Raw genomic sequence first — 22,236 nt, 5'->3', positions numbered from 1 at the left:
GTAAATAATCCTAATCTACTCAACCTCACTTCATAGCTAGCACCCGCCATACCAGGTAATATCCTGGTGAGCCTCCTCTGCACCCTCTCCAAAGCATCCACATTGTTTTGGTAATATGCCGAACAGAACTGTGCGCATTATTCTAAATGTGGCCGAACCAAAGTCTTATACAACTGTAACATGACCTGCCAACTCTTGTACTCAATCCCCTATCCGATGAGGGAAAACATGCTGTATGGCTCTTGACCACTTTACTGACCTGTGTTACCACCTTCAGGAAACAATGGACCTGAACACCCAGATCTCTCTGTACATCAGTTTTCCCCAGAACATTTCTACTTCCTGTACAGTTCACTCTGGAATTGGATCTTCCAAAATGCATCAGCTCGCATTTGTCCGGATTGAACTCCATCTGCCATTTCTCTGCCCATCTCTCCAACCTATCTATATTCTGTTGTATTCTCTGGCAGTCCCCTTCACTATCTGCTCCTCCACCAATTTTAGTGTCATCTGCAAACTTGCTAATGAGGCAACCTCCACCTTCCTCCAAATCATTTCTGTATATCACCAACAGCAGTGCTCCCAGCACGGATCCCTGTGGGCCACCACTGCTCACAGGGCTCCAGTTTGAGAAGTTCCCTTCCACCATTTCTCTCTGTCTCCTGCTGCCCAGCCAGTTCTCTATCCATCTCGCTAGAACAGCCTGTTGTAGCTGCACCCATCTTCATCACTTCCTGAACGTTCATTCCCCACTCGAATCTGCTGGCCTACTAGTGACTCCAGACCCACAGTGATGTTCATTGCCCTTGAATTGCCCCCTGGAATAACATAGTAAGCTCTGCAATTAGGGATGGGCTACAACTGCTGGCCTTGCCTATGGTGCCCACACAAAAGAAAGAATTATTTAGCTGAAGTCTTGCTGGATGTCACTTTCCATCTTATTTATGCTCCGGTGAAGCACCTCACCTACATTAAGGGTGCTATATCAATGTAATCTGTTATTGTATGCCAGCATGAAAATTCTGCAGATGGCTGCTGTTGTCCCCACACACCAGAAGCGAACCATGGGTCCACCTCTCTCTGATCCTCTCTATACTTATCAATAAATGTAAATCCATTCAGAAACTGTAAAAAGGGTGAACATCCCCCGTTATTACTGTGGTTCGAACAAGGTAATTATAGAGTCATAGAGATGTACAGCTCAGAAACAGACCCTTCGGTCCAACTCATCCGTGCTGACCTAAATTAATCATAGAATTCCTTACAGTGTGGAATCAGGCCATTCAGCCCAACAAGTCCACACTGACCCTCCAAAGAGCGACCCACCCAGACCCATTCCTCTCCCCTATTACTCTACATTTAAAGAGTGGTACAGATATTTACCCCTGACTAATGTACCAAGCTCGTGCCATTTGCCAGCACTTGGCCCATATCCCTCTCAACTCAACCAGCAGACTAGCAGCAGTGGGTAAGATGCCAAGAGGCATGCTGGGAAGGCTTCCTGGTTTATTCCTGCGGTCAGGCTATTTACCGCTGCCCTCCCGGCTGATTGCACACTGTCAATGTAAAGGAGTAAAGGCCAATTGGTGGTCATTGTATTGGTGATAGCGTTATCTGGCTACAGGCCTCAACATGGCCATGTGTGATCCGTTTGACCAGATCTATGTCCAACTGCAGCAAACCTTGCTCGGTACCCAGCCTGGGGCTGGGGCTTGTTTTATTCTTACCTTTCTCCCCTTTTTTAAAATATCATAAAGCTCTTACAGACACCTCAATGGTTGTTTGTTCCCATAACCAAATCACCGTGGCAGATTTGAGCTGATAATTTATCAATGTCACAATGAGACAACAGTGAATCTGAAAGGGGGTCATGAAAATATCATGCTAGGTTGAGTGGGTAGCTAAGTCATGGCAATAGGGAATAATGGGGAATAAATGTCCAGAGTAGCCAGATGGATAAAAAAGAAGCATCCTAGTGAGATTGCAGAGCTCTGAGATGCAGAGCGATCTGGGTGTCCTTGTGGCTGAATCACAAAAGACTAAGATGCAGGTACAGTCAGTAATTAGGAAAACTTACACAGTGTCATTGAAAGACAATTAAATACAAAAGTAGGAGGTTAAGCTTCAGTTATATAAGACACTGACGAGACTACATCTTGAGTAATGTGCACAGTATTCAAATTCAACTCTCGATTAGATTCTGTGGAAACAGGCCCCTCGGCCCAACCAGTCCATACCAACCCTCCGAAGAGTAACCCACCCAGACCTATTCCCCTCTGACTAATGCACCTAACACTACGAACAATTTAGCATGGCCAATTCACCTAACCTGCACTGTGGGAGGGAACCGGAGCACCCGGAGGAAACCCATGCAGACACAGGGAGAATGTGCAAACTCCACCCAGGACCTTATTTAAGGAAGGTATGAATGTGTTGACCACAGCTCAGAGAAGAGCTTCCAGATTAATCCCGGAAATGGACGGGTTATTCCAGAAGGAATGGTTGGACAATCTCAGCATATACCAACTGAAGTTTAGAAAAGTAAGATTTAATTGTCTTGAAGCATAGAAGAGTTTGAGGGCGACAAGGTACTGCAGCGAGGAGGTCTCCCCTTTCAAACATCAGGGGTTGTCCATTTAAAACAGAGGTTAAGCTTTTATTTCCCACTAAAGTGTTATAAGTCTTTGGAACTCACTTCCTGAAAAGGTGTGGAAACTGAATATCTCTAAAGTAGAGGGGGATAGGTTCTTGTTAAACACTGGTGGAGAAAAGTTATTGGGAGGGGATGTGGACATAATAATTTCCAGTCAGGTCAACAATGATCTTATTGACTAGCAGACCAGGCTCGAGGGCTGAATGGCCTATGCATGCTTTAATTTGCACATTCCTGTGAAAATAACAGCTTGAAATGCTGGACTGAGAGTAGTGTTGATCTTACAGCTGCACCTGAGATTATAGGCTTACTTCTAGATTTTGGATCAGTGGTGTTGGAAGAGCACAGCAGTTCAGGCAGCATCCAACGAGCAGCGAAATCAACGTTTCGGGCAAAAGCCCTTCATCCTTTATTCCTGATGAAGGGCTTTTGCCCGAAACGTCAATTTCGCTGCTTATTGGATGCTGCCTGAACTGCTGTGCTCTTCCAGTACCACTGATCCAGAATCTGGTTTCCAGCATCTGCAGTCATTGTTTTTACCTTACTTCTAGATTTACCTGTAGACATCTGATAGTTATTACAGTTACAACATTTAAAAGACATTTGGGTAAGTGCATGAATAAGAAATGTTAGGAAGGATATGAGGCCAGGAGCAGGCAGGTGGGACTAGTTAGATTGAGATTATAGAGGATTGAACTGAAGGGTTTGTTTCTGTGCTGAATGACTCTATTTCTGCATCGAGGTCACTTTGCGGGAGTGGGCCAACAGACATTGACTTCAATGTAAATAACATCAGGGAGAGATTTTAACTGCATTGTCCATTCACCATTATTCATTTAACTCTGTCGACCAAAGTCACGATTTACCCAATGGGGTTTCAAGTTATTGTTCTGCATCCAGTATTTTAACAAAACATTCCAGATGTCTGAAGCAGGAACTCGCAATTCCTTGGCTCAGACAATGGTACAAACCCTATCTTCAGGACATAACCAAGGTGTTTCATTTTCATATTCTCTCTCTCGGTTTAGGGAGCATTTATTTTGTAACAGCTGCTGACATTACTCTGCTCCAAGCTTCTCCATATCACAGCAGGAGCCACGTTTTCCCTGAGACCAAGGGACAGATTGTTTTCTTTATTTGCATCTCCTCCTCACTCAAAGGGGTGAGATTGTGGCAGTGCAGCAGGAGCAGAGCTGAGAGCTGAGCTGTGGGGAAGGAAGAGAGCTTCCCACAGATAGTAAGTGTTCACACTGTCTCAGCTTCTCAGTGAGTTGTTGATACAGCTCCTGCTACTGGGATTGAGCGACTGTGCAACCACATATAAAAAATTGTGGATATAATTACCATTATAACTCTTCACTGACCATGAAGGCTGTTTCCTTTATATTCATTTACAGGATGTGGGAACTGCAAAGACACTATTTATTGTCCATTGCTAACTGACCTTGAAAATGTAGTGGTGGCATTTACTAAAATCGGATCTTTTTTATTCTAGATTTATGTAATTAGCAGAATTCGAGTTCCCTTGCAAACTTCACCTCGCACAAGATGTCATTCTCCAGTGTCACTGTCTCAACCACACATTGCATATTCGATTCTGATCTGTAAATGGTAACTTTGAATTATTCACAATTTGCAAATTTCCATCACCAAGCACCAATTAGAACACGGTGGCTATAAAATGCTGACGACTTAAACACAGAGCTATTCTGGTCCCATAGGATCACACAGACTGAATCTCAACTTTTTTGACAAAGTTTGAGATGGATCAGATTTTTTTGAGTAATGCCCAGTGAGTTCTTTCTCCATAACTTACCAAACCCACTGCATTCATCAAGAATGGCCAACAGCATAGGAAAACACATCCTCCCTCACCCTCACCCACCCCAACCTCCGACACCACTAACCCTGCGTACCCTCTGTGCTGCCCACTCAGTCACTCATGGACCTCCCATCGCACCCCCAGTCCCCTCCCTCCCCCATGCACACATACACACACACACACACACACACACACACGTGCACACACACCAACAGGAACAGCTGTGCCACCCCATTTCCATCTCCATTAATACCCGCTTCTCTTTTATTCCAGGGACAAACCAGCCCTCTCTAGGGCAGGAAGAGCTCCTGATGCCTGATATTCACCCCCTTAATGAGGAGAGCGTCCTGACTCTGACCTAGCCCCCACCCGGCCTGAGCATCTGTCTGACCGTGCCCAGGCCCCAGGTCCCAGGCCCGGGATGGGAGGCTGCCCTGGGCCTTTCTGAGCTAGGAGTCCCTGACCGATGTGGGGATGTGTGGCCAGTGCCCATGGAGTGTGTGCTGAGGTGTCGATGCCCAGTCTCCAATCTGAGCAAGCTGAGCTGAATTCACCAGGCACCTACGCTGATATCTCTGTCGAGAACCCTCAATGCCTTGCTTCCTCTGAGTTTGATGAGACTGGTAGCTGAATATTAATGTGTTGAGTTGGGCTGTTAACAAAGGTGTTTAATGAACAATAATCACCCTGAAATGACAATTCACCTTGCCACTTGTCAGAAGTAGACAGGATGGAGTGAGATGCTGCAGACTCTGAGATGGGCTTCACTGGATGTTTCCCACAGTCCTGCCATAAATCTCAGAATAGCTGACATCATTCAGATTCACTAAGATTCCACCAATTACGTGCTGTGGGTTTGCCACCCCTATCTTTATTAGGGGGATTGTGAAATACTGTACCACAGACCTGCTGGTATTTAAAACCCTGTATTTCCTCAGCACAATCATTACTTTACAAAGCTCATTCCAGGAGCATTGATTGTCAGGTCACTCCTGGTCAGCAGAGTCCCTGAGAAATGTTACACATTGTAATCACGCTGGTATCTGCATTAAAATAAAACCTGAGATCTTAAAACATTTCCTGTGACAAAGCTGTACAGTCTATTTTTATTGCCACACTTTGTGTTTGATGTTCTCATTGTCAATGAGTATGTCAACATTTCCAATGCCATCAATATATGGGAACATGTCACTGTAATGACACCTTCCTGCCAGCAGGTGAATGGTAGCAGCACTCACCGCACCCCCCCCCACCCCCACCATAAACACTTCTGTACCAATCAGCTCAGTTTCTCGATTTATCGTACACTCTGCTACTAACTGTAAATATTATCAAATTGAAATGTTTTGTATATATCAGGACCACATGTACAATGTATAATGAGGTTGAAGTTACATCTGTAGCTCCCAATCCAATTATCTCCCACCTGGTAACCCTGCTTCACCCCCACATGCTGAATCTTGCCTCTCAGACACTCGACAACATCAATTATTTTACCTCAGTATCTCGAAGCTACATGAACGCCTTCATTATATGCTGCTGCGATCATTCCCGAATAACTATCATTCTATATATGCACTATCCGAGCACCTTAATTAGATCGCAGACTGTATAATGACAAAATATCCATCATGCTGTACAGCAGCCAACTGAATGCTACAACTGGAATCTGGAATGCGAGCACACTTGGGTAACCATTTCTTTACAAAGCAATTGGACAGGTTAGTTACATTGAAACTGCACTGACAAAGAATCATCTGAGTATTTCAATTACATGAGGCAGTGATCACAACAAGGCTTACATTGTTCTATAGATCAACAATTTGAATATCTCATTAAGATTGCAGCCTGTAATCAGATCTCAAATCTTTGTTGCTGCATTAATAATTGACCGCTCTGGTGAGGTTTGAGATTCTGAGCACTCACGATATATCCTTTAATATATCATCTCCGCCCTGTACCAGCCATCTGAACCCAGAACAGAAAATGTCGGAATCTCTCCACAGGGCTGAAGGCGATGGTTGAAATTTCTCTTCACCTAGCCCTGTGATCACACAGGAATCAGAGATGCCATTTTAAAAGGATTCAAACTTCTCCCTTCAATTCTGGCCTGCTATCACTCCCATGTACCTTTTATTGATAATATATATAAATATAAATATATAAAGGGTTGCTGTGTTAAACAAAGCAGAAAGCTGTCTTGTCTCATAATGATGTTATACCTCATACAGCATTGCAGTATAACACAGTGATTGGGAAGCTTTTGTCCTTTGCAATATTTTAATCATTTAAAATGCATGATTCACCTTCTCAGTGATTAGGTCTAATTGAGGATGCATAGCCTCCCAACCTTCATTTGAATCTTAACGAACAGGTCCATCTGATTTTCATTGTGATTAGGCAATGATTTAATAGTCAGATCATATCCCCAATAATCAGCAACATGAGAATATGTTTCTTTCATTGAATTCCTGAGAATAACTTGCACGTTCAGCTTCAACACTGAATTTGGGATTTACTGTACAACGATAACTTTTTTTTAGCATCTTTAATATGATGAAAAATTGCTAGGCTTTTCACAGGAGTGTTGTGAAAGTGAATTTGACACCGAATCACAGAAAATGTGAGAAGTGATCAAAAGCTTGGTCAAAGAGATAGGGTTTAACAATCAGCTTAAAGGGGCAGAGGGAGAATATACTTGTTTGTATTATTTTTGTAACTTTGTATAAAAAATCTGAAAAATTTTCTTTTTTCATATAAAAATACCAATTTTTTAAAAAGGGGGGCAGAGGAGGGAATATCGTGGCTCAGGACCGAGAGTGCTGCAAGACAATTTCCGATTTCAGAGGGATTAGAACCATGGATCCCTCCTTGAAGGCATTCCACAGAAACATGGGCAAATCCCAGGGTGATCTAAAGGTGGGGTTTCAGCAAATGAGAGAGAACTTTGACCTTAATGGGGGAGGTACCAGGTCAAAAACCCTAAAAAACATCATAGTGTTATTAAAGGCCAGGGAAGCCATTCAACCCATCATTGCTGTACCAGTTCTATTATCTAGTGCCAATCTTCTGCTCTTTCCAATATCCCTGGGCACCTTCATGACCATGTGGAAAAGTGTGAGGTGATTCTTTTTCTCTTGATTTCATTCTTTTGCCCTGGATTTACGGGAGTGCCCCTTTCCAGCTGGGATACCCGGACAATGAGGCAGCTGGAAGCTCAAATCCAACATGGCAGTTTGAGAACTCTCAATCCGTTTCAACACTAAACTCAGAAGTGACCTGCTGGGGTTAGATTGTGGTAAAATCCAGCAGGGTCATAATTGCTGTCCTCACCCAGTCTGTGGCAATCCCAAATCCCAGCCTCAGATCCTTGTGATTCAATGTCCTCTGAAGATGGACTGAGTGAAAGGGCATTCATCCGATAATGCCCCTCCCCTGGCACTGCCAACTGTGACTCAATGTGCAGCAACTTGCCCTCTAGTCAGCTGGTTCTGAATCAAGACCCACGAACCCAACAACACCCACTCACACCACAGCCCCACCCCCACACTCCCAGACAGACCGCACTCCCATTTGACCCCACTCCCAGACTGACCCAACTCCTAGACTGACCCCACTCCCACACTGACCCCACTTCCAGACAGACCCCAATCCCAGACTGACCCCATTCCCACACTGACCCCACACCCAGACTGACCCCACTCTCAGACTGACACCACTCCCAGACAGACCCCATTTCCAGACTGACCCCACACCCCTACAACCCAACTCCCAGACAGATCCCACTCCTAGAAAGACCCCACTCCCAGACAGACCCCACACCCACACTGACACCACTCGCACACTGACCCCATTCCGATACAGACCCCCACTCCCAGACAGAAACCACTCCCAGATTAACCCAACACCCCCACACTGATCCCACTCCCAGACAGACCTGACTCCCAGACTGACCCCACTCCCAGGGAGACCCCACTCCCAGACTGACCCCACTCCCAGGGAGACCCCACTCCCAGACTGACCCCACACTCCAACTCCCACACTGACCCCACTCCCACACTGACCCCAATCCCAGACTGACCCCACTCCCAGACTGACCCCACTCCCAGACTGATCCCACTCCCAGACTGACCCCACTTCCAGACTGACCCCACTCCCAGACTGACCCCACTCCCAGGGAGACCCCACTCCCAGACAGACCCCACTCCCAGACTGACCCCACTCCCAGACTGACCCCACACTCCCACTCCCACACTGACCCCACTCCCAGGCTGACCACACTCCCACATTGACCCCTCTCGTGCACTGACCCCACTCACAGAAAGACCCCACCCCCACACTGACCCCACTCACAGAAAGACCCCACCCCCACACTGACCCCACTCCCAGACAGACACCAATCCCAGACAGACCCCAATCCCAAACTGACCCCACACCCTCACACAGAGCCCTCTTCCAGACAGACCCCAATCCCAAACTGACCCCACCCCCACACTGACCCCACACCCCCAACACTGACCCCACACTCCCACACTGACCGCACACCTAGACTGACCCCACTCCCAGACTGACCCCAATCCCAGACTGACCCCACTCCCAGACTGACCCCACACCCCTACAACCCAATCCCAGACAGACCCCACTCCCAGACTGACCCCACTCTCAGACAGACCCCACTCCCAGACTGACCCCAATCCCAGACAGACCCCACTCCCAGACTGACCCCACACCCCTACAACCCAATCCCAGACAGACCCCACTCCCAGACTGACCCCACTCTCAGACAGACCCCACTCCCAGACTGACCCCACTCTCAGACAGACCCCACTCCCAGACTGACCCCAATCCCAGACAGACCCCAATCCCAGACAGACCCCACTCCCACACTGACCCCACTCCCACACTGACCCCACTCTCAGACTGACACCACGCCCAGACTCACACCACTCCCAGACTGACCCCACTCCCAGACTGACCCCACACCCATACAACCCAACTCCCAGACAGATCCCACTCCTAGAAAGACCCCACTCCCAGACAGACCCCACACCCACACTGACACCACTCGCACACTGACCCCATTCCGATACAGACCCCATTCTCAGACTAACCCTACACCCCCAGACCCCCACTCCCAGACAGAAACCACTCCCAGATTGACCCAACACCCCCACACTGATCCCACTCCCAGACAGTCCTGACTCCCAGACTGACCCCACTCCCAGGGAGACCCCACTCCCAGGGAGACTCCACTCCCAGACAGACCCCACTCCCAGACTGACCCCACACTCCCACTCCCACACTCACACTGACCCCACTCCCACACTGACCCCAATCCCAGACTGACCCTACCCCCAGATATAACCCACATCCCCACCCCCCCACTCCCAGACAGATCCCACGCCCAGACTGACCCCACATCCCCCCACACCAACTCCCAGACAGACCCCACTCCCAGACAGACCTGACTCCCAGGGAGACCCCACTCCCAGACTGACCCCACTCTCAGACAGACCCCACTCCCAGACTGACCCCACTCCCAGACTGACCCCACCCCCAGATATACCCCACATCCCCACCACCACCCACTCCCAGACTGACCCCACACACCCCCACACCAACTCCCAGACAGACCCCATTCCCAGACAGACCCCACTCCCAGACTGACCCCACTCCCAGACTGACCCCATTTCCAGACAGACCCCACTCCCAGACTGACCCCACTCCCAGACTGACCCCACTCCCAGACTGACCTCACTCTCAGACTGACACCACTCCCAGACTGACACCACTCCCAGACTGACCCCACTGTCAGACTGACACCACTCCCAGACTCACACCACTCCCAGACTGACCCCACTCCCAGACTGACCCCACACCCATACAACCCAACTCCCAGACAGATCCCACTCCTAGAAAGACCCCACTCCCAGACAGACCCCACACCCACACTGACACCACTCGCACACTGACCCTATTCCGATACAGACCCTACTCTCAGACTAACCCCACACCCCCAGACCCCCACTCCCAGACAGAAACCACTCCCAGATTGACCCAACACCCCCACACTGATCCCACTCCCAGACAGACCTGACTCCCAGACTGACCCCACTCCCAGACTGTCCCCACTCCCAGACAGACCCCATTCCCACTCTCCCCCCACCACCCCAAACCCCCTCGCGTCCCCCTCCCAACCTTTTCCAACCTCTACCCACATCCCCCTTCCCACACCCCCTAGTCTCACCACTCCCCCCTCTCCCATCCTCCCCCCACCTCTTCACTCCCCCCATTGGCCCCATTTTCACACATAACCCACTCCCCCCTTGCCCACTGTCCCCCCACTCACACACTCCACACACCCACACCCCCCACTCTCCCCACTCCCTCCACTACAGCCCGGTCCTCACACTCCCCCAGATCCCCCTCTGCCCCCACCCCTACACTTCTCCCACTCCTCCCACTCCCTCCACTATCCCCAGTCCCCACACTCCACTCATTCCCCACAATCCCACGCTTCCCCCACCCTCCCCATTCCCCTCGCTCCCTCACTGCCCCCCACTGCCATGACATTATTTTCAAAGCAGGACAGGATGCTGTTGTGCTGAGAATTCCAGGATTACGCTCAGCCACACTGAAGGAATAACGATATAGAGTCATAGAGATGGACAACACAGAAACAGACCCTTCGTTCCAACTCCATTTGCAGATGACACGAAGGTCGGTGTTGTGGATAATGCTAAATGATGTTGTAGGTTACAGAGAGGCAAAGATAAGCTGCAGAGCTGGACTGAGAGGTGGCAAATGCAGTTTCATGTGGAAAAGTGTGAGGTGATTCACTTTGGAAGGAGTAACAGGAATGCAGAGTACTGGGCTAATGGTCAGATCCTTGATCGTGTGAATGAGTAGAGAGATCTCAGTATCCATGTACATAGATCCCTGAAAGTTGTGTTAGCTTTTATTGGCAGAGGGACTGGGTTTCAGTGCCACGAGGTCATGTTACAGCTGCACAAAACCCTGGTGCGGCCGCACTTGGAGTATTGTGTACAGTTCTGGTCACCACATCATAGGAAGGATGTGGAAGCTTTGGAAATGGTTCAGAGGAGATTTACCAGGAGGTGCCTGGTATGGAGTGAGGTTATTTGAGGAAAGACTGAGGGACGTGAGACTGTTTTCGCTAGAGAGAAGAAGGTTGAGAGATGATTTAATTGAGACATATAAGAAAATTGGAGGGTTAGATCGGGTGGGCAGTGAGAGCCTTTTTCCTTGGATGGTGATGGCTAGCATGAGGGGGCATAGCTTTAAATTGAAGGGTGATAGATATAGGACAGATGTCAGAGGTAGTTTCTTTACTCAGAAAGTAATATGGACATAGAATGCACTGCCTGCAACAGGAGTACACTTGCCAACTTTAAGGAGAAAGTGAGGTCTGCAGATGCTGGAGATCAGAGCTGAAAATGTGTTGCTGGAAAAGCACAGCAGGTCAGGCAGCATCCAAGGAGCAGGAGAATCGATATTTCGGGCATGAGCCCTTCTTCCTGAAGAAGGGCTCATGCCCGGAACATCGGATCTCCTGTTCCTTGGATGCTGCCTGACCTGCTGCGCTTTTCCAGCAACACATTGCCAACTTTAAGGGCATTTAAATGGTCATTGGATAAACATATGGATGATAACGGAATAGTGTAGGATAGATAGGCTTCAAGGGCTGAAGGGCCTGTGCTGTGCTGTAACATTCAATGTTCTATAACTCGTCCATGTTAACCAAATATCCTAAATTAAGTTAGTCCCATCTGCCAGCACTTGGCCCATATCCCTCCAAACCCTTCCTATTCATATACCCATCCAGATAGCTTTTAAATGTTGTAATTGTACCAGCCTCCACCACTTCCTCTGGCAGCTCATTCCATACACGTACCACCCTCTCCGTGAAAAAAGTTGCCTGTTAGGTCCCTTTTATATCTTTCCCCTCTCATCCTAAACCTATGCCCCTCTCGTTCTGGACTCCCCGACCCCAGGGAAAAGATCTTATCTCTTTACCCTATCCATACCTCGCATGATTTTATAAACTCGATAAGGTCACCCCTCAGCCTCCGATGCCTGAGGGAAAACAGCCCCAGCCTGTTCAGCCTCTCCCTCTAGCTCAGATCCTCCAACCCTGGCAACATCCTTGGAAATCTTTTCTGAACCCTTTCAAGTTTCATAACATCCTTCTGATAGGAAGCAGATAAGAACTGCACACAATACTCCAACAGTGGCCTAACCAATGTTGTGTGCAACTATATGTTGACCTCCCAACTCGTATACTCAGTACTCTGACCAATAAAGGAAAGCATACTAAACACCTTCTTCTCTATCCTACCTACCTGAGACTCCTCTTTCAAGGAGCTAGGAGCCTGCACTCCGAAGTCTCTTTGTTCAGAGTCATTATGGTGAGTGGCTGAGAGGTGAACCTGCATTTGGTGGACTCCCTGTACTGCCCTTGTCCTTCTAAAGGGCCGAGGTTGCAGATTTGGAGGGTGGGGATGCTGGATCCTTGGTGAGTTGCTGCAGTGCGTCTTTAAGGTGGTACCCATTGCTCCTGCTGAGCTACGATGGTGGAGTGAATGAGGTCCCAGATGGAGCGTCAATCTGCTTGCCTTGTCCTAAATAGTGTCAAACAAGAGTGTTCTGGATGTAGGTGTGCTCATTTCCAGACGTTTCATCACCGAACTAGGTAACATCTTCAGTGGGCCTCAGGTGAAGCAGTGTACCTGATTCCTGCTTTCTATTTATATGTTTGGGTTTCTTTAGGTGGGTGATGTCATCTCCTGTGGTGATCTCATTTCCTGTTCTTTTTCTCAGGGGGCGGGTAGATGGGATCTCAAAACCCGCTAACAAGGGTGTTGTTAGAGCTGCTCCCATCCAGTTAAGTGGGGAGTATTCCATCACACTCCTGACTTATACCTTGTAGATGGTGATGGGCTTCCTGGAGATAGGAAGTGAGTTACTTGTTGCAGTATCCCTAGCCTCTGACCTGCTCTGGTAGCCACTGTGTTTATGAGATGAGTCCAGTTCAGCTAAATCAATGGTAAGCCCCAGGATGCTGATAGTGGGGGAATTTAGCAATTGTCACGCTGATGTGTTGGGAAGGGGTTTTGACTCATCCAGTGACTGTCTGGCATTGGGCTGGTGTGAATGTTACTGTGAGATACCTATCCCCATAGTGCTCTCTGCATCCCAAACTCCAGAACGTTTCCTGGTAATACTTGAGCTGTCAGTTAGACAGTTCTCTGCCCTGCCCCCAGTCCACAACAATTTCAAATATTTTTACAAATAATATGCAAAAGTGTTCAAATAATTTTTTCGAACAATTTTCCCCTAAGCCTGCCCTCTCCTGTGTTTTGGATCACATCTTCCTGCAGACTCCAGGAGCAATCCTGCAGAGTTGGCGATGCTATTCCCAGGACTTTCAGAGTTAAATGCATCTTCTGGTAAAATACTCATTCTGTTCCAATAGCCCAGGTCAAATTGAAGGATTCTTCAACTGATATCTGGACTCTCCCTAAAGGGGAATAAACATTAAGCTAGGAAACAAAATATGACGTGACTTAAATCAATTGTGTAGATTGTTCATCATTTGATCTCCTTCATTCTCTGCAACTGCTGTGTCATATTTATGTATGATCTTTTGTTTCATAATTAGCTGATGAAGGCAGATGGATGTTTATGGCTGAGATTTCACTGTATATCAGTTCTATAAATATCCTGTGTATGAGGATCTGCTAACTGTACAGATATTATTGTTAGTCTCCAGACAAGGTCCAATCCCAATCTCCGCTGACATTTAGACAGCGTGTTCCCTGAGGGAGACAGTTGTAGGAGGCGTCAATCTTTGCTCAGTGGTCTGTGGATGAGAAGAAAGGAAATTGAGCTGCACAGCTACTGCCTCGAGTCAGTGAAGCAGCATCAGGGACCTCTGTGAGTGCTATTCCCCATAGTTAGTGAAACCAGCACCCAGTCAAAGTTCACTCGAGAGAGAGATGGATAAGGGAGAAAAGCAATGAGAGAGGGAAAGAAGAGAAAGGGGGCAAGGTAGAGAGTGTCAGAAAACTGCAACAGAAAACCTATCAAACTTCTGATATGCCCAACTCCCGTTAACTCTGGCAAAAAGCTGAAAGAAAGAAATATATTAACAGACAGAAAGAGAGGGTCGAGAGATGGAAAGGGTTGGAGAGAGAATTCCAGAGTTTGGGATTTGGGTATCTTAAAGCACAGCTCCCAGGACTGCAGAAACCTTCGAGGGTCGCAGAGCTGGAGAAAATTTGGAAGCTAGCAAGGCAGAAAGACCAAAGAAAACAATGCCTTATAATGTACAGTTTTATTCTGTTACTAAGGCTCTGTTGTGAGTAATCTGGTCTGACCTCCTAATCTCAGAACTGGGATTGAAACCCCAGCTGCTGAACTCCCTGTGACTCTGGCCTTACCACAGACCAGCACAGGGCTCCCTGCTCCTCAGATCTGAAGCTACGTGTTAACCCAGTCACCCATCACCTCTGTGACCATCGACCTGCTGTCGCCCTTGCAAAAAGGATTTAGATCAATTGGAAACAATTTACGGGTCTGAGGAAGACAGCAGGGAAGTGAGACTAATTAGCAACCTCTTTTAAAAAGTCAGTGTGGGTCTGATGGGGTGAGCGGCCTCAATCTATTCTATAATCCTGAAGGATGTACTCCCGAGATAACCCAAGGGTGGTTCCCAATTCCCAATTGATGGTGTTCTCAATGGAATTGGGAATCATCTGTGCACCATGAGTTCCCAGGAAAATTACTGCCATTGTAATTTGGAGAATGGGAATCTCAAAACCCCATGCCCCTTTGGAAGTTCCCTATTGGTGCACCTTCTCCACTGGGAAAGAAAGGCCTGAATTTTCATAGCGCCCCTTATAACCTCAGGACTCCCCAAAGTGTTTGACAGCCAATGAAATAATAACACTTGCCAGAAGTATAGTCACTAATGTAACAGAGGGAACACAACAGGCAATTGTCACACAGCAAGATCCCACAAACAGCAAGCTGACCACTGGTCTTCAGGAGCTTGGTTGAGGTATAAATATTGGCCAAGGTACCAGAGTGTACAACCCCACCCCCACTCCATCTTCCAAACGGAGAGCTAGGATAGTTTTGCGTCCTATGGAGAGATCCGGATGGGGGTCACGGGAAAGGCCAGGGGATCCGGGCTGGCTCTCTCTGGGAACGTTGACTCGGGTGTTTGGCGGCTGGCCAGGGTTAGGGCTGGTGAGTGTTTTGAGCAGCTCAGGGACCCCATTGCCGATTTGGAAGATGGATTGGGTTTTGTCAGGCTCTGGCCCTGGCTGCGATGAAGTCATTTTTGCTTCATTCACATTCTATTTCCATCTTCTCCCAGTCGGATGTGAGCACTGACAGAGTCAACACAATCCGCCATTCCCAGCACAATGCCGGGGCACTGTACGCGGTGCCCCACTGTCATTACAATCTGATGTTGGCAGTGCCAGGAGAATGAAGGAAGGACGTTTACACCCTGTCTGTCTCCTGCCTCCACAACTCTCTAATTACCTGAAATCAGTTCTCCCAAAATACACACCGTCTTTTATGTAAGGATCTTGCTTGATAGAGGTGCATTCTGTAAATATGTCAGAATCTATCTGCAGTTATTTAGCCTCACCAACGGTAGTTGCATTCAGTTGCTTAGCAACCAGACATGACAAGTGCTTTTCTGGGGGGGTGGAGGTTGGGGAGATGAGAGAGAGCAGGAGTTGTTGTACTCCTGGCTGCTACCCAGTACACTGCAATCATAAACACTCTGCTTCTATATTTAATTACTCTGTCAGCAAAATAAAAGGGTTGTGAATAAAAGAAAGAGACAGGAGGCAGATGAACTTCTGAGGGTTGGGAAGGGTGCTCTGCTCTGCTGCCATTGCCCATGGACATATCACTGCCAATCCTAACCATCAACACTCAGCGTCTGTCACTCTCCTCTCTGCTCTAATGATCCAGGCTGCACAGAATAGCCTTCGCTTAAAGCTGCAGCCTGAAATCCTGGGACAGCATGAACCATTCACTCACGCTGACAGCAACAGGACAGGCGAAGCTGTCGCCCAGACCTTCTGGGGTGTAAGGGTTTTATACTAAATCAACCTGTTCAGATAGTACCATCAGGCCATTCGGCCCCTCAAGCCTACTCCATCATTCAATAAGACCATGGCTGATCCTATACTCCTCACATCCATTTTCCTATTACCTGTATTACCCGAGTAATATCTGTTAGGGCATACCTACCAGATTCTGGATCAGTGGTGCTGGAAGAGCACGGCATTCAGGCAGCATCCAAAGTGCAGCGAAATCGACATTTCGGGCAAAAGCCCTTCATCAGGAATAAAGGCAGTGAGCCGGAAGGGTGGAGAGATAAGCTAGAGGAGGGTGGGGGTGGGGAGAAAGTAGCATAGTGTACAATAGGTGAGTGGGGGAGGGGATGAAGGTGATAGGTCAGGGAGGAGAGGGTGGAGTGGATAGGTGAAAAAGGAGCCCTCTACATTGGGGAGACTGGGCGCCTCCTAGCAGAGCGCTTTAGGGAACATCTCCGGGACACCCGCACCAATCAACCACACCGCCCCGTGGCCCAACATTTCACCTGTCACCTTCCCTTTTCATCTGCAGCATTATTTGGGCTTCTGGTCAGCCTGAAACTGGGGCTTAAGCCTCATTTACATCCCTTGGTGCCTGGAGTCCCTCCTGAGGCAAGGAAACCTGTTTGCAGCTGTGAAGGTTGGAGCTGTTTGCTTTGACAAACAGGAAGAATTCTGATGGACCTACAGTACACGGAGTTTGTTGAAGACTGTTGGATTATCCATTGACATTTGGGAACTATGGGGCATGATGTCCCTGGCATTTATGGTCCATTGCTGGCTGTGCTGAGCAGGTGACCCTGGGCTATCTGCACCATGTGGTGAAGCAGTATCAGTGCGCTAGGCCACTGCCAACGTCAGCTCAGAGTCTGGCTCACAGGATTGGGAACGGAATCCTTATAAACCCTGAGCTGGCCAGAATCCTGAGAGAACTCCAGGGAAATTGACCTGTTTTCAGACAAACCAACAGCTTCCCATTTTACTGATCCCAGATTTCTACTTCCAGATTTCTTTTTCCGAACTGAGTTTGAATGTTTAAGTTCCTATGTCAGTCAGTAATAATTCTCTCAGTCAGTAATAAAGGGTCCTGCAATACAGGACCCCACAATCATTAGAGTGCAGAAGGAGATCATTTTGCCCATCATTTCGGCACGGGCTCTCTGAGACTTTTAATTTACTCCTGACTTTTCCATACGCCTATAGACATCAGAGCCTCATCTCTGTTTAAATGTGTGACCTTTTACTATGAGATTACATCCTCTCATTTCAGACTCTCCCTCAAGGGGAGACAATCTCTCAGCATCCACCCTGTCAACCCCCCAAGAAAGGTCTCGTCTCACTCTTCTAAGCTGCAGTCAGTACAGTCGCAATTTACTCAACCTCCCTGTGGACCCGGAATCACTGAGGGAACGTTCTCCGGACCTGACACCAAGGCCAATCTGTCTTTCCTTGGATAAGGGCCCCCAAGCTGTTCCCAGGATCCCAGCTGGGGTCTGGCCAGTGGCTTGTATATACTTTCATTTTTCTATTCCATTCCCTTGGAAATGAAGGCCAACATTCTGTTACCCTCCCGTATTATCCGCTGAACTTGTAATCCTGAGAGTTTTGCAGAAGACCCTGCCATTGTTTCTGTCTAAATAACCATCATTATTAACGAGACAACCACTCTATTCTTCAATTCCTCAGCATTCCCCTTACCCAGGTTTCAGTTTTCCAAACTTCAATTTGCTGAAAACGCCAGATCCCTTACTGTATCTCACTAGATCCCCCCCATGTCAATCACTCCATCCTTGCTTGTCCCTCTCCCATCACCAACACAATGCTCCTTCTCCTGAATAGATCCCCAGGTGGGCCTCCTCCACCCATTGCAATCTCCCTCAGTTTCACCTCCTCCCTAATCTGGTCGCCTCTTGCACTTTGACCTGCTCTGCTTACAATGGACCATTAGTCATGGGACTTTCACTGAGACAGACTCCCTTTACTCGTCAATGCCCTTTGTAAATATCTTGGCCTCACCCAGCTTTGCCCTGACCTTTGGACGGCCCACTGATGCCGAACCTTTCTGAGATATTGTTGGTCGCTGCGGTCAACTCCAGTGTAAGCAGAAGGGGAAAACCAGGTCCAGGTGATGTAACTAATCAGAATGTTTTAGAACAGCTGGATCTCACTGTGAAGTATCTGGTGACAGTCTTGTACATTGAAGAGGCTATACAAATGTAAGTTGTTGCTTAACTGTGTGTTGGATGAGATTTTAATTTGGGATGGTGAGGTGTAGGTGTACATTAACTTCAAATGACCTCCACCACTAATTAGTGTTGAAACATGTAACCATTGAAACAAGTGGTGTGTTTGAATGTGTCACTTTAATTCAGTTCCTTCCATCTCTTATTTCTTTACATTAAAACATTACAGACTCAAATTTCCCAGAGATTTTATTATCCAGGCTAATACTTCAATATTTTCCTTGACTGTCTGTATCTCCATAAACAGCAATAGCCTTGGGGTGATAATGGCAAGTAACATTCACACTGCACTAATACCAGGCAATGACCGTCTCTAACAAGCGAGAATTCAACCTTATCAAAAATCACACAGAGCAGAGGTCCCTGAATAGATCCCTGTGCAACCCGACTGGTAATGGTGCGGCAGGCTGAATACTGTCCATTTGGTACCACCCTCTGTCTTCCATGGGCCAGCTAATTCTGTCTCTAGACAACTACATTTCCCTGTATCCCTTACCTCTTTACTTTCTGAATGAGCCTTCCATGGGGAACGTTATCACGCACCTTGCTAAATCCACGTCCACCACATCCACTGCTCTTTCTTCCCCACTCTGTTTTGTCACACCCTCAAAGAATTCAGTAAGTTGTGTGAGGCATGACCTTCCCCTCACAAAGCCAGGCTGACTATCTCTCATCAAGCTATGGTTTTCAAATATTCATAAATCCTTTCCCTCAGATTCCTCTCCAATAAATTTCCCACCACAAACGTAAGACTGACTGGTCTGTAGTTCCCAGGATTATCCCTATTCACTTTCTTGAACAAGGGAATAACGTTTGCCGCCCTCTAATCATCTGGCACTACGCCAATGGACAGTGAGAATGCAAAGATCATCGCCAAATGTGCAGCAATCTCTTCCCTTGCTTCCCGTAGTAACCTTGGGTATATCCTGTCTGGCCCAGGGGACTTATCTGTCCTCATGGTTTTCAAAGTGTTTGCCATATCCTCCTCCTTCACATCAGCCTGTTTGAGTGTATCAGCCTGTTTGAGTATATCTTTGAGGAGAAAGTGAGGTCTGCAGATGCTGGAGATCAGAGCTGAAAATGTGTTGCTGGAAAAGCGCAGCAGGTCAGGCAGCATCCAAGGAACAGGAGAGTCGCGTTTCAGGCATGAGCCCTTCTTCAGGAATGAGGAAAGTGTGTCCAGCAGGCTAAGATAAAAGGTAGGGAGGAGGGGCTTGGGGGAGGGGCGATGGAGATGTGATAGGTGGAAGGAGGTCAAGGTGAGGGTGATAGGCCGGAGTGGGGTGGGGGCGGAGAGGTCAGGAAGAAGATTGCAGGTTAGGAGGGCGGTGCTGAGCTCAGGACAACACTCTCACAAACTTACAAAGGCTCAGTCGAATCCCTCGAACTCAGCACCGCCCTCCTAACCTGCAATCTTCTTCCTGACCTCTCCGCCCCCACCCCACTCCGGCCTATCACCCTCACCTTGACCTCCTTCCACCTATCCCACCTCCATCGCCCCTCCCCCAAGCCCCTCCTCCCTACCTTTTATCTTAGTCTGCCTGGCACACTGTCCTCATTCCTGATGAAGGGCTTATGCCTGAAACATCGAATTTCCTGTTCCTTGGATGCTGCCTGACCTGCTGCATTTGAGTGTATCAGCCTGTTTGAGTATATCAGCCTGTTTGAGTTTATCAGCCTGTTTCACACTGTCCTCACAAATGACAAGGTCTCTCTCAGTAGTGAATACTGAAGCAAAATGCTCATTGAGGACCTCCCCTCCCTCCTCTGACTCCAGGTGCAAGTTCCCTCCATCATCCCTGATTGGCTCTGCCCTCACTATGGCCATCCTCTTGTTCCTCACAGAAGTCTAGAATGCCTTGGGGTTATCTTTTTCATGCCCCCTTCTAGCTCTCCTAAGTGCATACTTCGGTTCCTTCCTGGGTCCCTTGTAACCCTCGAGAGCCCTGTCTGATGCTTGCCTCCACAACTTTAAGTAAGCTTCCTTCTTCCTCTTGGCTAGATGTTCCACATCTCTTGTCATCCAAGGTTCCTTCACCCCACCATCCTTTCCTTGCCTCAGTCGGACAAACTTATCCAGCACTAGCAGCAAGTGCTCCCTAAACAACCTCCATATTTCTGTCGTGCATTTTTCAGAGAATATCTGCTCCCAGTTTATGCAGCCTAGTTCCCACCTAATACCACTGTAACTTCCCCTCCCCCAGTTAAATACATTCCCATACCGTCTGCTCCTATCCCTCTCCATGACTGTAGTAACGGTCTGGGAGTTGTTATCACTATCACCGAAATGCTCTCCCAGTAGTTGTGGGTATGTTTGCAGAGCTGGGAAGTTAGTTTGCAGATGTTTTTCCCCTGGCTATGTGACATGTTCAGTCCCAGTGAATTGCGAATTTGGCCGGTGTATTGGGAGCATGGCCGGTGTGTTGGGAGCGAGGCCGGAGTGTTGGGAGCATGGCCGGTGTGTTGGGAGCATGGCCGGTGTGTTGGGAGTACGGCCGGTGTGTTGGGGGCATGGCCGGTGTATTGGGGGCATGGCCGGTGTATTGGGGGCATGGCCGGTGTATTGGGGGCATGGCCGGTGTATTGGGAGCAAGGCCGGTGTATTGGGGGCACGGCCGGTGTGTTGGGGGCACGGCCGGTGTATTGGGAGCATGGCCGGTGTATTGGGGGCACGGCCGGTGTGTTGGGAGCACGGCCGGTGTGTTGGGGGCATGGCCGGTGTATTGGGGGCATGGCCGGTGTATTGGGGGTATGGCCGGTGTATTGGGAGCAAGGCCGGTGTGTTGGGAGCATGGCCGGTGTATTGGGGGCACGGCCGGTGTATTGGGGGCACGGCCGGTGTGTTGGGAGCATGGCCGGTGTGTTGGGGGCATGGCCGGTGTGTTGGGAGCACGGCTGGTGTATTGGGGGCACGGCTGGTGTGTTGGGGACACGTCCGGTGTGTTGGGGGTACGGCCGGTGTGTTGGGGGCACGGCCGGTGTATTGGGAGCATGGCCGGTGTATTGGGGGCACGGCCGGTGTGTTGTGTCATGCGTGTCCTCTTTGCGTTGTTTGTCTGTTGGCGTCTGCGGAGGAGGTCGTGGGGATATCGTTCTTGGCAAAGACTCTGTCAAGGTGTTCTTCTTCCTTTCTTCGCAGCTCATGCCTACTGCAGTATGTTGGTCGCCCCTTTGCTAATACAGCTTGCCTGTCTTTGGGTTTTTGCTGGTTTAGTTCAGGATCTGGTCCATGTGTGTGGCTTTTCTTGTCATTTAACATCTACAAGATTCACTGCAGCAACTGGACAAATTTTATTCAACAACATCTTCCAAACCCGTGTTGTCTGGCCCCTCAGAGGACAGGGACACAGACAGTTGGGAACAGTATTACCTGCA

At 48.5% G+C, this 22,236-nt stretch overlaps 1 protein-coding gene across 1 annotated transcript; it reads right to left on the bottom strand.

Annotated features, from left to right (window-relative positions):
• Positions 1 to 21,230: 21,230 nt before the first annotated feature.
• On the bottom strand, positions 21,231 to 21,893 carry LOC132834177 (uncharacterized). The gene has a single exon (XM_060852841.1). The coding sequence runs from the start codon at positions 21,891 to 21,893 to the stop codon at positions 21,231 to 21,233; it is 663 nt and encodes a 220-aa protein (XP_060708824.1).
• Between the last annotated feature and the right edge of the window lie 343 nt (positions 21,894 to 22,236).

Source organism: Hemiscyllium ocellatum, chromosome 39 (assembly GCF_020745735.1).
Source record: "Hemiscyllium ocellatum isolate sHemOce1 chromosome 39, sHemOce1.pat.X.cur, whole genome shotgun sequence".
Classification (NCBI taxonomy): Eukaryota; Metazoa; Chordata; class Chondrichthyes; order Orectolobiformes; family Hemiscylliidae; genus Hemiscyllium; species Hemiscyllium ocellatum.
Note: the sequence above shows the minus strand (reverse complement) of the source record. Positions and strands in the feature narration are given on the sequence as shown.